Below are 16726 nucleotides of genomic sequence, written 5' to 3'. Positions count from 1 at the left end.
CTAAGGAGCAGGAGGTGCGGGCGGAGCGGGCGGGAGGGGGAAGTACCCCAGTGGCGCCGGCGGACGTGGTTGGGGCGGAGGGGGCTGCTGCTGCCCACGAGATGTCCCGGCGGCGAGGGCGGTGTGATGGACACGGGCCTTGACCTTCTTCATCTGGCGTTCCTCCAAACGTAAATATGCAGCGACGGACTGGAAGGTCGGGTTCGGCAGCAGGGAGAGGTTCGAGGCCACGTTGCCGAAATCCTCGTTGAGGCCGGCGGTGAGGGTGCTAAGCATGAGCTCGTCCGACACCTTGGCGCCGATGTCGCGAAGCTCGTCGGCGAGGCGCTTGAGGCGCATGCAGTAGTTGTCGATGGAGGAATCATCTTGGTGGCACCCGAAAAATTCCTGCTACAAAAACACAAGACGTTGAAGCTTATTGTCGGTGAAGAGGTTATTGATCTTGGTCCACACGGCACACGCGTCGTCGTCGTCCGCGACGACCGTGTGGAAGATGTCCGGAGAGACGGTGAGGTAGAACCACCGGATGAGGGAGGCCTCAATGGCCGCCCAGTCCAGATCATCCGCCATGAGGTCGCCATCGATGGTCCCGTCGACATGCTCGAGAAGGTGGTACTCGCGGAAGACGAGGTTGAAGTAGGTCTTCCACGCGTAGTACGAGGAGGTGGATTGGTCGAGCTTGATGGGAACACGGGTGTGGATGTCGAGATCACGAACGGCGGTGGCGTCGGGCACGAGTCCGTCGAACGGGTTGGAGTTGCTGGAGTGGGGGGACGCCATGGGAGCAGCGGCAGGAGAGGGGTGCGGCGGCTCGGTTGGGTGGGGATTGGTGGCGGCGGCGCGGGGTAGGGTTAGGGTTTGGGGGCGCGGCGGCTACTAGGGAAGGAGGCAGCGGCGGCAGAGGGAGGGCGGCGACTGCGAGGGGAAAAGGGGCGCGGCGGCGACGGTGTACAGCGGCGGCGGTGACGCGAAGAGGGCGGCGGAGGCGGCTGTAGTGTGCGGCGGTGGCGGGTGCGGAAGGTGGGAAGAGGATCGGCGTGCTAAACTGATACCATGTTAGTTAGGAAGAATGAGATTGCACGAATCGATAATCATTGACCGTGTGCATGGTGCACATATATAGGTACAGGATGGACCGACCTCTACTTGTCTTTCAAGATGTACAAATATATAAGGAGAGAGATACAATGGTATAAATATAGACCCAAGTCCTATACATATACAGTGTACAACGTATGCTCAACACACCTCCTTCCACACATCCTGCTGGAACTCGGCGAAGCTGTCGTCCATCTCGTTGAAGAAGTCAGCGTCTTCGTCCTCCTCCAGGTCGCGGCGGGCAGGCTTCTCCCAGGACAGGATGTATTCGATCCTCTCCAGAGATATCATGTTCTTCACCGGAGGATGAGGACCCACCTTGCAGCTGGGGTCACCACAAGCGCCCTCTTCTCCATCAAGACGCGCCGCCGACATGATCATAGCCCCCTCCTCTGCCTCCATGGAGGACCCCTTCATCTTCTCCACCGGAGGAAGAGGACGCGCCGACGTGGTACTGGTTGCTGCCACAACCACGTCGTTCTCCTCCGCCGTAACGGTGGACATACCTTCGACGCCAGCACCCGCCATCGATGGATCCAAGCAGTTTGGAGCGTTTTCGATTTGGAGCCCCTTCTTCAGGCATCTTATAGTCGGTGTCGGCCCCGGATATCGATGAGTCTGCCTCGACCCGGACTGTCGGTCCAGGAGGGTTCCGATTAGGGCTCCTTCCTTCAGGGTCACGCCAACAGCTGGGTTTAGATGAGCGCCGGACATGGACCGGCCAAACGTACGTCCGTCGCCCTTATGTACGAATTTTATTTTTTTATGAGTGCATACCGCCCATTCAAATATGAAAGATCACATCATGTTTTTTTCTAACAAAACAACGAGTTTTATTCCTCAAGTTGTATGGTTAGCCCCGCTCATGATTAGCTAAAGAATGTGCAATGCTACTTTGGTCCAGCTCAATCTTCCGAAGAACAAACTACATACGGATGTATATAGACATATTTTAGAGTGTAGATCCACTCGTTTTGCTCCGTATGTAGTCAATAGTGGAATCTTTAAAAAGACTTATATTTAGGAACGGAGGGAGTATTACTTATGTGGTGTGGTGGAATTTCTATCTGTCTTCTCCTCGTTGCAATTTGTCAGTCGATAAATACGCGATGAACTGATGATATTCTTGGGTGTGAAAATTTTGATTTGTGCTGAAGCAAATTTTGGTCCAGACTTTCTTGAACGCATTTTGGTGCAAAGCACAAAAGAAGCCACACGGCGGGTGGCGCCGCCGCTACCTCGTCGTCTCCGGCTTCCGCTCCGGCAAGGCTGGTCACACCCTTGAGGCGCGCAGACATTACAAATAGATTAATAGTTCTCCAGATGTTGATATACTATATATATATATATATATATATATATATATATATATATATATATATATATATATATATATATATATATGCGTAGACAGACGGTAAAATAACAAAGCCCTCAAGCACGGAGTGCGTCTCTCCTTGCAAAGTACTCAGCCGGCGGGTCGGTGCCAAACACCTCCAGGTACGCCTCCCTGTACGCCTCATCGGCGATTCGGTTGCTGGTTTCCTCGTAGTCGTCGGGGACCTCGACATAGCCCTTCTCCTCCACCTCCTTCTTGATCTTCTGCTGGTGCGCGGCCATCTCATCAATCACCTGGTTGTACTGGACGGCGTCCTCGTCCTCTTCCGGGTCGAGGTCATGTTGCCATGTTTCCGGTACTGTGGGAACGAGGGACGAGAGTCGGTGGCTGAAAAAAATAGGGTACAATGAGGGCATACATCTCTCGAACGATTTTGTTTAGCGGGGACGCGATTCAATCCGTTTGGGTACGATGAACCCGATACGGTACCATGGGTCGAGGTACGCAGTTCCTGAAGAACGATGACTCTCTGACGGTCAGCATTCCTTGCTGTTAATGGATCCCTTGCAATTAATGGACTGGAGAAAGAGGAGTCTTTGAGAAAGGAAACGACGGCGTGAGTAAATTATGCCTCGTGTTTTGGTTGTTGGATCCTCAAACCTGAATCGAGGAGCAGGCTGCGGGGACGCCGAATCTTCATCAAATCATACCGAATCCGACCTCGTTCCCGAATCCGATTCCGGGTCGATGAATCAGGATCGAGGGACGGCCTACCGTTCCCCGTTTCCGGCTACTATGGTCGAGGTAGGCTGGCTTCTCCCAGGACAGGAAGTACTCCACCCTGCCTATGGACATCTTGTTCTTCAACCGAGGACGAGGACGCGCTGGCGCTGGCGGCGCGATCGCTGCCGCCAATGTCTCCGCCGCCGCATCGGTGTGCCGAGCTTCCTCCCCGGCGCCTGCCATCGGGCTCGATCAAAGCAGTTTTGGTTGCTTTTGAATCTTCCGACTCGAGTGGATTCAGTCGTCGTCTCCATCGTGTATATATAGTCCGTCTCCACCCAGCGATCGATGGACTCTTGTCTCCTTTTGGTCAAGGCCTCCAATTTTATTTTTTAGGTCAAGGGCTCCAATTGGGCTCGGCACCTCAAGCTGCGAGAACGCTAGGTTAAACATGAGTTCCATCACTAGGCCCAGCCCGGCTCACGTGCGTTATACCAATGTGATGCGCTATATATGTTCCCAAATCTTATAGTTTTTTTTTGAGAAACCCAAATCCTATAGCTATGTATCGCTTATAGAGAGACGATAGCTTCTCTCGCAGCCGGCCCATCGGTGTAGGTTTGTCGCTGCTAGCTGTAGGTTCGCTCGCTGTTTTCTCCAGGTTTTTTCGGATTTTTTTTCTTTTTTGGTGTTTTTTTTTCATCGGTTTCTTCGGTTTTACTTTCATCTTTTATTACTTCAGTTTTGCCCTTTTTCGTTTCTTTCTCGGTTTTCATAGATGTTTTCTTTTCCGCATTTTTGTACTTCTCTTTCCTATTTTATTTATTTTTCTTAGGTTTTTCTGTTTCTCTCTTAGTTTTCATCCTTTTTTAGTTTTTCTTTGGTTTTATTTTTTCGTTTGAACTCTCATGGGTTTTTACAGCTTCCTGTCGGTTCTCATTTTTTCTTTGTTTTTGAGCTGTTTCTTTCTTTCATATTTAAGTTTTCACCGTTTTTCTTTTTTTTTCTTTAACACGTGTCTGTATTTTTAATACACTTACATTTTATGTATACATCAAGAACATTTTTTATACTTGTTTAACAATTCTTAAATACATGATTAACATTTTAAAATCATCATGTTTGATGACTACTTTTTCATATACATTGTACATTTTTGGTATATATTAAGACGATTTTCAGAACTTGTTGAACATTTTTACATATATGATTAACAATTTTTATACGTGATCCACATTTTCAAAAAAATTATGTTTTTATGCTCAAATTTTTAATACATATTCTAGATTATATCTATACATCAGGAACCTATTTTGTACAGCTTTACCATTTTAGAAAGAGATGACTAATTTTTTTTTCTAAAAAATGACTATTACTTTATATGCATTGTATATTTTCTGTCTATATCAGGAAATATATTTTTATACACATTTAACATTTTTAAAACATATGATTACTATTTTTATACACGATCCACATTTTTAAATGCTTGATTAAAATTTGTCAAATATATTATCAACTTTTTCCCACAAATTATATATTTTTGTATACATTTTTCATACACACGAGAAACATTTTTATATACACATTTAAAAATAATCAAATCGTTTATAACATTTTAAAAAAAATCTATGTAGAGTATTTTTAATATATATTTTCAATATTTTGAAGTACAAACAAAAGTAAAAAAAGGGAACCAACCCATAAAACAAAAACAAAAATATGAAAAAAAAAGAGAAAAAACAAAGTTGTGTCCTCCCGCGAACTCGGCCGGCGCAGTATGGCCCTTCCTTAGGCGAGGCTAGCATCCAGCTCGCGTCAAGCGAGGTATAGACGCACGCACAAATGGAGTCTAATCTGTACGTGGCGCATGGCTCATGACAGAAACGTGTCTGCCCATTTAGCAGGCGAAACCTATTTGGCGCTGCAGGTGCCGGTTATAGCTGTTTTCTGCTAACCGGTGCCTGCAGCTGCGTTAGTTGGGCTCGGCCCATATCCTGTGGTTTTATGGCCAGTTTGGTTTGCTTCCTCACCTCCATGCCTGGATTGAACGCTAGCCTGGCCTAGGCCTGAAAAACTCAAAAAAGTTGTCTGACTAGGCTAGGTGTGTTTGGATTGTGTCCTGCCTGGCAACTGTAACTATACCTCCACCAGCCCATAAATTATTGCTGGCCCCACATCTACACAACGCTAGCGCCAGGGAGAAGCATCATTAGCATTCCAGGCTAGCACCAGGCGTCCAATTCTGTCCGCCTGGACCAGGCTAACGACCGTGCCTGGTGCCCCGACCAGGCTAATCGACATTGCAGATGCTCCAGGCCAGGCTAGATTTCATTGCTCAGGACACTATCCAAACAACCTCCAGGCAAGTATCAGGCAAGCTCCAGGCCAGACTTGAAGAAGTGAGCTAGCGAACCAAACTGACCCTTAATCGGCAAAAAGCAGCGCCTGTTTCATGCATCGATCCCGCGACCTCCGTGATAGAGGTAGGCTCGTCTAACCACGACACCACAAAGTGGATTCTGCTAACTGGCAATTGATTTGCCCCTTAATTCCATTGCTTCCCTTTTTCACTTTTTCATTTTTCCCCATTTTTTCGTTTTTCATATTTCCTTTCTCCTTTTCTTTTTTTTCTTAATACGTGAACTTTTTTCAAATCGATGAACTTTTTTGCAAATTCGCTGATCTTTTAAAAAAAATCCATGAACTTTTTTCAATTTCGATGAACTTTTTCAATTCGGTGAATCTTTTTCCAAATCCGATGAACTTTTTTCAAATCCAATGAACTTTTTTAAAAATTGCACAAACTTTTTTCAAATTTGGTGAACTTTTTTCAACTACGATGAAATGTTTTCAAATCAGATGAACTTTTTTTTTCAAATTCAATGAACTTTTCTCAAATTCGACGAACTCTTTTTTCATAGTCGATGAACTTATTTCGAAATTTCATGAACTTTTTCTCAATTTTGTGAAGTTTTCTCAAATTTATGAATTTTTTCAATTCGTATGAATCTTTCAAATTTTTTAAATTCGTGGTTTAAAAAAATTTCTTGAATTTCTTTTCATATAATTTATATAAGGTATATAATACTGTACTAGCAGAGGGTCAACTAGTGCTCTTTCCATTTATTTGCTTTCAAAGAGAGCTCATTCTAGTGGTTATGTCGACTACCTGCGTATATCCTAGAGAGAGGAGTTCGACTCCCACTTCTCCCACTTAAGTAACGAAAGTGTCCTTTTTTTTTAGTGTCGAACGAAGCAGTCGAACCAACGATTATGGGCCGACTACAGAAACGGCCCACCTACAAGCTGTGCAGGCGCCAGTTCTCCTAACCGGCGCTTTCAGCGCCGATTAGGAGCTCCCCATTTTTTAGTGTAGCGGTAATCTGTTTCTTCTCGGGTGTTTTTTCCGGCCCATTATTTTTTCTGTTTTGTTTCTCTCGCTTTTTGGTTATTTTTTATTTTAATTACTTTATATTTTTACTTGTTACTTTTCATGAATTGTTTAGTTTTCAAATTTGTGTACTTTTTCCAAATTCGTGAACTTATTTCAATGCGTGAATTTTTTCTTTAATTTATGAACTTTAAAAAAAAAATCGAACTTCTTAGAATTCGGGTGTTTTTTATTAAATTCATGAAATTTCTTCAGTTCAATTATTCTTCCAATTAATTGAATTTTGTTTACAATTTGTAAACTTTGTTTTTTCCAAACTCGTGTTTTTTTAATTTCTTGAGCTTTTTCCTAATACATAAAAAATATTCAGAATCACAAACCTCTTTCAAAACCATGAACTTTAAAAAAAACTTGTGATCTACCTAAATCCATGAAATTTTTTAAGATGTACAAATTTCTTTTTACAAATTTCATGAACCTTTTTCTAATTAGTCAACGGGACAAATTGTCATATGACCGGTCAAGTGTCAACAGGTCCAGAGATCAATGGTTAAAATGTCAAACTGTCATCAGGGCTCCACCCAGCGATCAATGAAGTCTTGTCTAGTTTTGGTCAAGGGCCCCAATCGGGCTTCCTCAGGCCACTTGTCGCAACCTGGGAATTTTTCTTTTTTTTTTCATAGATCCGTTTATTCGAAACGTTTTATTTCTTAAATTGTGCGTCCAAATCTCGAACCGCTTTCACCCTTGGATTTCTAGCGTCGAGATCTTAAAAACTATCCCCATGTTGATAGGTTTTGACGAACCCTTTTTTTCACAAAAAAAAACGGACAAAAAAAGCCAGACCGAGAGCACATTTGTTTTTCCTTTCCGAAAGCCTTTTCCGAGAAGCACGGTCGTACCTCTCACAGAAGCAAAATTGTGTCTCTCACGGAAGAAAATAAGACAGAAAACGTGTTTTTTTGTTTCCAAGTCGCGGAAGTAAAACCGTGCCTCTCATCGAAGAAAAAAAAGAGAAAACATGTTTTTTCCCATTTCCGAGAGGCACGGCCATGCCTCTCGCGGCATCAAAACCATGCCTCTCACAGAGAAAAAAAATACTTTTTTTTGTTTGCGAGAGGCACGGGAAGCAAAAAAAAGAAGTGAAAACCCGTTTTTTCATTTCCGAGATATGCCTCTCGTAGAAGCAAAACCATGCCTCTCACGAGGAAACAATGCGTTTTTTCACGCAATTTTTTTTTCTTTTTTTTTGTCAACAAGCTAAAAAAGACCGGTGGAAACCAAAAAGTCAAAAAAAATTGAAAAAACCGAAAAAGGCCAAAAACGTGTGCGAAAAAATTTAAAAAACAAAATCCGAAGGGAGCGTCTAGAGAGTGACATGTGGCAGCGGCTGAGAGCGCGACATATGACGGCGCCATTTGGCGCGCTCTCAGCCCACCCCATGTTATCGTTGGGGAGGCTCCCGAAGGAGCGCTCCTCAACTAGTTGCTCCCAAACATTCGACCCTACTATACCTCGCTACTAGGGAGACCAAAGGAAGCGAGATGGGCCGGCCAGGCCAGGCCCCGCATGCGGGAGGCCACCGCCACATTTTTTTTTCACGTATTTTACTTTTGCTTTATTTTTTCACTTTTTCTTTTTCTGAATATTTTAAATGAATATATTTAACTAGAAAACACTTTAAGTAAAACATTTGAAAAAAATGTTAATGAAGCATTTGAAAAATGTTAGATGTGCATAGAGAAAATGTTTCTCGTGCTTATAAAAAAATACAATGTGTATGAAAAAAGTTGATCATGTATTTGAAAAATGTTAATCTTGTATTCGAAATATGTTAATCAAGTATTTTGAAACTTTAAATGTCTTCATTTGGAGGTTCTATAAGAGAAGACGACCTACAGTATGACCGCACCCCTTACCGCCGGCCATACCGCTTGTCGCCGCATTCTCCTGGCAGATAAATTCCACCCGTGTAATTGGAACTCATATATGGAGAACAGAGAGACTCCACAACACACACAAAATATGAAGCACCTCACCATTGGAAGGGGTCGAGATGGGGAAATAGCAGAAGGGCATCCACCTCGATGTTGCTCCGATCATGAAGGCCATGACATCGAGATTCACCACCTTCATCACCATCTATGTCATGGCCATTGACTCTCTCGTCCATATTGTTTAATTCACCAAACATATTTTGGATTCTTAATTGTATTATAATGAACATTCATCCATGTTCATATGGATATATCGTTTATGTCTTGTTCCCCCATGTCTGCATAATTTCTGTAGTTCTCAGGGATATGGAGGAAATCTATCATTCTTACATAAATTGAATGCAATAATATGTTTGATCTATGTGATATGGTTTTGGTAATGTTCCTCATGATATTGTGCGAACGTCGATTGCATAATATTATCTTTTCATGGACATGAAGTATATTAGTGCCTTTGCAAGGCGTGTTTAGATATACTGCGGTGACAGAATCTACCTCTTTCATTTGCAGACCTTTGGTAAGATAATAACAGAGACCCATATGCTTTATGCCACATCCACGGGGAGACCCATAATGATCGCAGTATTTTAGCAACCTTTTATGGAAGGGTGATATTGGTTGTGCGTGATAGGAACTAAGACATTATCACATATCTTATTATCGGTTCCATCCTCACACAAACACATATTACAAAAATGATATATTTATACCGTATTATTATTTAACATGCTAGTGGTGAACCTAAAACCCTCGAGAATGCCTTTAAACCTATTGCAGTTTCCATCATTTCATTATTATGTTGTTCTTAGTTACAATTACTACACACTCTAGTTCTTGCTCACAAACACTTCAACATTTCACTATCATAACACTTCTGCTTGGAATCAAAGATAACCTGCATGAACTTTACGATGAACTTATACAAGGGGCAAACGATAATTTCCTTAGCTCTTTGTGTGAGGATAGAAAGATAACCTATCCTTACTTTGAAAGTAGCTACAACCAGCCCTATACACTTGCAGGACATCAACGCCACCCCAAGCAGGGCGGAAATCATTGATGAACAACACAGAAGGGCATGCACTCCATCATTGTGTTCCTTATGTTCATGTCCTAACATGCCTCACATGACACACCAGTCTGGAATCCTTTCGTGCTTGAAAACAAACAAATGTCTCTTACAACCTCAAATAACACATACAACGTTCTTCAGAGGTTTGCGCACATCAATCTTCACTCGAACACGAATTCCCTCCCAGGAAAGTTATAAGAAAGAGCTTCACTTGCAATAAACTTTCCTACAGTCCCTACCACAATTTGAGCAAAGGGGTAAAACCATCAAGAACATCATGGATTTGTATCCACGAAGTCGGAAGATGCAAAAAAATCAAGGATGGTTTGAAGGAACCATTGTACGGTGCTAGTAACACAATGTTGCCACAGAATGCCCAGGAGCCACCCTCATTGACTCACTCCCAATCTCCCAAACAAATGAGTCGGAACGCATAAAGTTTCTCATCAACGGTACGAATATTGACTTCCTATGCGAGATCCCATGCGGATCTCATATTTTTGAAGAACCAGTGCTAGTTGTAGGGCATGTCCATACAAACTTTACCCACCACCATCCACCCCTTTGATTCAGCCGGAGGAGGACCTTCTTGTTCAAACACAATGTCGTCCAGGTCTTCCTCACGCAACCCTAGACGTGCTATTATACCTTAGTTTCATCCTTGGACATGCCTGCATCAAATCCTCTAGCCATCCTCGATCTTTCTAGAGGGGGGGGGTCTTACTCAAGCTTAGTTCGTTGCTACCAAGGCTGGGTAGTGGTGTAGAGACCACCCCTATGTCAACTCGAGAGCAGCCAGGAATATGCAACCAGAGTGATTTACTAAACGCCGCCGGATACGGTGAGGGAAGCCACAAACCCTAATGAGAGTTTTTTAATCGTTATTCAATTACCATGTTACCCGATTCTCGTAAATGTGTTACGTTGGCCCGTCAATGCATACCACACACACTTACACAGCCCAACTCAAGCCCATTTCCGTCCAGCCCCCCTCGTAAATAGATCGTGTTATAAGACGAGGGTAAGAGCAAACTCAATGACAACTCGAGCAAACCCTCCGTTGCCAACCTCGTCCAACCTCCGCTCTTGGTCTTCTCCGTCGCCCAGGTGCTACTAGTCATTGGAGCCCCTGATCTCCCTGTCAACGTCCTCCATGTCGGAACCAACACGTTATGGGGGCAAAACTAACCGTGGCGCAGGAAGAGCAACGGCAGCCGCCCTTCCCCTACATAGACAAGTGGTGCTGGCGCTGAATTCCCCCGGATCACGGACCCCCCCTACACCGGAAGCAACCCACCACGAAGGAGCAACGACAACATTGTGCAAGGAGCGGCGGCATTCGCCGGTTTCGTTCAAGGTTTTAGGTATCCCATTTTTCCATGGATCCCATATCATCACCTAGATGCCATGCTAGGATAGATTTCCCTCGCGGTCTGTGCCAATTCTGGAGATTTTTGTTCCATGCATGTAATGTGCTTGAAATTCCTGAGATTTTGTGCTTCATGCTTGTAGTTTATTCAAAATTCCAAATTAAAAGATTGTTTTGATGGTGTTCCAAGTTTACAGCTAGGGTGAAAGTTGTCAACCAAACAACATTAATGTATTCAAATAATAAATTACCATTTTGAATTGAACAGAATAAGGAACAGGGGCCTACTGCACCCACAATGCCCGCTGTCACTTGACTATTTACCAGACTTCATTTTTTTTACTTACCATTTACTACTCCCTCCGTCCTTTAAAAAGTGTACTTCCAACATTGTTGGAGGGTCAAACTATCTCAAAGTTTGACTGAGTTTGTGAAAAAAATACCAATGTTTATGAAATCAAATAAGTATATTATAAAAATATATTTTATCATGAATCTAATGCTACTATTTGATGGCATAAATGTTGGTGTATTATTGTATAAATACGGTCAAACACATAAAAGTTTGACTTTCCAACAAAGTTGGAAGTACACTCTTTAAAGGACGGTGGGAGTACGTCACTAGTGTTACAAGACAGATTGCAAATGAATCCAAATCACTATCAATTTAATTGATGATCAATCCTTATATACAACTGGAGGAGACGCAAATGGAGGGGCACGTCCACTCGATGGGTCGCGAGGGAAGCGTCGTGACTGTTTCCTGGCAACGCACGTGCAGTTACACAAGAGAGGATTATATCCTTAATAACAATATTAACTAAATCCAAACACTCCCCCTAATCCTCGCTTGTCCTTGCGAATGATCATCCTTGAAATACTCTCCTCCAGAAACCCTGCGGAAAAAATATGAGGAGATATGCGTAATATGCCATGAAAAACTCCTTCCAAAAACCCAATGGGAAAATAAGGAGAAAATGACATATCACAATGCTTGTATTACTATTGCCTCATTAAAAACCTTTCATGAGAAACCATTCCGGAAAAAATCATAAAGGAAAAGAGTGCAATACAAAAGATTTGAAGATCTCAAACGGGTTATCATTCAGGAGTGCACTCCCCCTGAACCTTGCAAATAACAAAGTCATCTCATACCAATTTCATTAACTTATTTCTGGAATGAAGAACTTGGTAAAGACTTTGTGAATAAATCACCAAAATTATCGGATGAATTAATTTGCAAGATATTTATCTTTCCACCTTTCTCCAACTCATGGGAAAGAAAATACTTTCAGAGGTATACACATTCTAATGTTGCTCTTTATAACCTGTCTGCATCGATCTACATAATACAAAACAACATTATCTTCATAGATAATGATGGGTGATTTCTACCAATCAATCCCACTTGAACTTTCAACAAAGTTCATCATTTTGTGAAGCCAAACAGATTCAAATGTTGCTTCATACATTCAGAATGATTAGTGGATGCAGCCACTAAAGTTTTTCTTCTCGACTTCCAAGAGAAGGTCATACCTCTATTCGAGAAGACAAAACCAGTCTATGATCTGGGATTATGGGGATAAGATATATGCCCAGCATCACGATATCCAACCATGGTCATATCTTGTTTTTTCTCATAAAACAAACCAAAATTTTGGTGTATAGAAGATATCCAAAAATATTCTTCACACCAACCCAATGCCTTTTCATTGGAGATGTATTGTATCTAGCTGATAAATTCACTGTAAATGATATACCAGGCCTGGTGCAGCTCCCTAGATACATTAGTGCATCAATTGCACCGTGATATGGAAACTCGGTTCCAGTATCTCTTCATCACCGTCATTAGGTACAAATGTGTATTTATCTCTATTACTCAAGAGATCTCACAGACCATGGTTCTGTGATGGATATGACTTATCCATGTTGAACTTTTCAACTTTTGGATAAATGTAGACTGATGAACAAGTATTCCCGAAGGAATACACTTGAGTTCCAAACTCGAGGAAAGTTTGGTCTCAACCAAATCTTTCATCTCAAACTCCGTCTTATGATGATTACCTTGTCTCATGTACTTCTTGTGTAGTTCAATGATATTCAGATCATTAACATACACATAAATTGTACAAATCCTTCTTTGGATTTCTTGATGAATATACATGGCCAATCATCATCATTTGAGTAGCCCTTATAACAAAGGAACTCACTCAGTCGGTTATGCCACATCTTTGCTGACTACTTCAAATCATAAAATGACTTCTGAAGCTTCACGTAATACATGTTGCGATTAAATTCGAAATATTAATTCCCTCAGGAACTATCATATAGATATTCGAATCAAGTGACTTGCAAAACTATGAAGCCACAACATCCATCAGTTGGATATACAAATTCATTATTCACTGCCAGTGATAAGAAATATGGGAACGTTAATCCACTCATAACAGGAGAATATGAATCATCATAAACGATGACAGGTCTCTGCGTGAACCCCTGTGCTACAAGCCTCGCTTCATGTCTCACCACCTCTTGGTTTTCATTTCTCATGGACAAAACCAATTGTGCTCATCCAAGGAACACATTGAGAGGAGTGAATATTACTGATCAGGTCAATATCTCCTCTTCATGAGAGCGAGCGCCTCCTCAATTGCTGCCTTCCTTTGGATCAACTAGAGTGTCCAAGACACTCAGCCATGCATGGACTTAAGTTCTACACCAATCCAAGGTCTTTTGCAATTCTCGAGGAGAAATAAATGTCGACATAATGTAGTCTTTATTATATGATTCTCCCGAATCCATATACATAGTGGAGATTTCATCATTACCTTTTGACTCTTCGTGATTTCCCACAACAATTGAGTCAAAGGTCTTCCGTTGTCCCAACACCAATATTTGTGTGCACACTCGTGTTGGGTCCCGGATGTGTCCAACATCCTTTAGGTGTCCTTCAACCCTAGGTTGAAACGTCAACATGAAGTTGACCTGCATTTACTGTTTGAGGATTCCTCATTCCCCTTGGACGCTTCCATGAAGCCTTATCCTCTTGTATTCAGATTCCTCCCCCTCATCGGTGGCTAAGTGGACCTATGGGTCACATCCACTCTCTCTGACACATTCACTATGGGAACATTTTACTTTGTGACACCTTTATACTCAGTAAATGTAACTAGCAGATTATTTGTGATACTTTGCAAATTCATAATCTTCTGAACCTCCAGTTCAGATTCATTCGTACGTGGATCTAAGGACTAGATGTCTCTTTACATCTCATTCTATTTCTCGGCATTCAATGTGGTTATTATCTTCCTCTAATGCCGGAAAATGTCCTCATCAAAATACAATCAGTGTACCAGGCCATAAATAAGTCCCCTCCTATGAACTTCAGGTACTTTATGATTGACGGAGAAATGTACCTCACATAGATCCCCATTTCTCTACGAGGGCCCATAAATGTATGCTGCGGTGGTGAAATCAGTATGTATCCAACACAACCGAATTATCGCAGATGGGAAATACTTACTCATTTCCACGTACTAACTGCAATGGCGAGACCATATAATATGCAGTTCGTCGAATTTGTATATGCAGTATGTAAAATTGCAATGTCCCCAATTAGATGTTGGGAGATTACAATTTTGTAGGAGCTATCTTGCTATCAACTTATCCTCTTGACAAGTGATTCCGCAATATCAATCTGGATATGCACACAAAGTACTAATATGCTCCACAGTTATGCCTCAATCTAGGCAGTAATCATCAAATGCTCACGAACTAAATTTCACAGCATTACCCATTCTGATGGATTTTATCCCGTGCTCAGGATGATTTGCTCTCAAATTAATGATTTGAGCAATAAACTTTGTAAAAGCATGGTTTCATATAAAAGTAAGACACACATTGGACCATCTCGCCGATGTATCCAAAAGTAGTATGAAATATCTCAATATTCCAGATAATGGTTGAGTTGGATCACATGCATCTTCTGTACAAGGAAATCTACTAGCTCATCTCTTTAGATATGATGGCCTTGTGATCTGTTTTCCAGTCTACACGTATCGCGCATACATAATCCAATGAATTTGGAAAATTCACACCATTAGATTGTGTGTAGTAGAACCATCAATAATTTTCTTATCATCCCAATACCAGGGAGACCCAGGCAACCATGCCATATCTTGACCAGAACCAACAATTACCCCATCACGACCTACAATTGTCATGATGTTTTCACTACTCTTCTCAAGAGTCTGGAAATACTTAATCTCCCTTAGTATCATGTTAGTAGATCCAGTTTCTGCTAACAAATTGTCTTCTCAATTGGATTATTCCAATAGGCTTCTATAGAGAAAGAAACCAATTTCAAGATATGATTGAACTCATATAGAAATACATACATTGTATATCACTGGTAGTGAAGTCCACTAGTGTGTCATCGACACTAAGTAGTGGATCTTCGTTTTGCTGAGTCTGGGCATGGCTTCCAACATTTCTTTTTCCATGAGCCTTGTTGCTCGTGCCAATTGATTGCACTTCCAGACCCACCAAATGCTTGAAAGTATCAGATTTCCTTTCAATGTTAGTCATATGACCACACCATAGCAACCTACATAGCTGCTAGCTTTGTCATTCTCCAAGAAATGATTTTTGCCATTTTGTGCTCCATTCATATATGCTTCTCATCATGTCTCTACTTTCCTTCACCATTCAAGAAACTATTCAGTCAAAAATCCTCATAAAAGGTTTGAAAGTGGAACACATTTCATCGATGAGATTGGCATATGAAACTGCACTACTGCAGTAACTCAACTTTCGAGTTCATTTGATGCACAACAGAGTTGTATGTTGCCACGAACCGAATAACATACTCTGCTATATCAGTTATAGAAGGAACCCCGAGCGGGTGTGGTTATGGGGAATTGACATCCTAAGCCGACAAGCTAGTCTTGACATCCATGCCCCAAGTTTGATAATTTCCGCCATAAATGGCAAATTCAGCAAAACTCTCTTGGATTGCTGAACATATCCTGCATGAAATCATCATGCTTATTAAGTTACTCCTAGGTAAATTCTCAACATATAGCGATTATAAATTCGTCTAATCTCATATGTTGATATGGTAATGCGCTTTATGATACAGTAAATATATCAAATAAATTACTGTAAAAACACATGGTAACAAAAACTGCATAGCTAGGAGCTACAGCAGAAAAGAATAATGAGTTAAACAAAACGGTCATGGACCGAATCTGCATATCCCAAACGAGTGGGCATACGCCAACTTTTTTTTCATTTATTCATGGGCCTGTGGATGGATGTGAGCAGTCAGGGATTCTATCCAACCGCCACCACGATCCTCCCGGTCGAGCCACCGCTCAGATCAGGCGCCACCGCTTGCGAGTTGTCGGCGTTGCCATACCGCCACACGCTGCCGACGCGACACTGCTGCAGCCCGTTTTTCCAACGGCGTTTGTTCACCGCGCGGCCAGCAATTTACGCCTTGCCGTCACACTGTTCCGTGTGCTGCCAACGACGCCGTGCCCTGCCGGCATCCATTTCTGCCGATGACGCATTTTGTGCGTCACCGCATGTTTTGTACTGACCACGTGCGCCGTGCCACGCAGCCAGCCATGGTGTCGCATCGCCTTGCCGTCGTGTCTCTCAACCCACAGCCACTCCCAGTCGCGTGCGCCACCGTCGTCCTGCGCAGCCGCGCCGAGCCTTGCCATCGGTT

The 16726-nt window shown here is 42.4% G+C and overlaps 1 protein-coding gene across 1 annotated transcript; it reads right to left on the bottom strand.

The window, feature by feature from the left end:
* LOC109753948 (uncharacterized) lies at window positions 1-780 on the bottom strand. Its single transcript, XM_020312870.1, has 2 exons — window positions 454-780; window positions 1-390 (listed from the first exon to the last, which is right to left on the bottom strand). Exons 1-2 carry the CDS (start codon window positions 778-780, stop codon window positions 1-3), a joined length of 717 nt encoding a protein of 238 aa, XP_020168459.1.
* Window positions 781-16726: the final 15946 nt, after the last annotated feature.

Source organism: Aegilops tauschii, chromosome 5 (genome assembly GCF_002575655.3).
Source record: "Aegilops tauschii subsp. strangulata cultivar AL8/78 chromosome 5, Aet v6.0, whole genome shotgun sequence".
Lineage (NCBI taxonomy): Eukaryota > Viridiplantae > Streptophyta > Magnoliopsida > Poales > Poaceae > Aegilops > Aegilops tauschii.
Note: the sequence above shows the minus strand (reverse complement) of the source record. Positions and strands in the feature narration are given on the sequence as shown.

Coding starts and splice junctions, on each gene's coding strand:
- LOC109753948 (XM_020312870.1), bottom strand. CDS start 780: ATGGCGTCCCCCCACTCCAGCAACTCCAACCCGTTCGACGGACTCGTG. Junction 391..453: donor ACGACGACGACGCGTGTGCC/GTGTGGACCAAG, acceptor GTGTTTTTGTAG/CAGGAATTTTTCGGGTGCCA.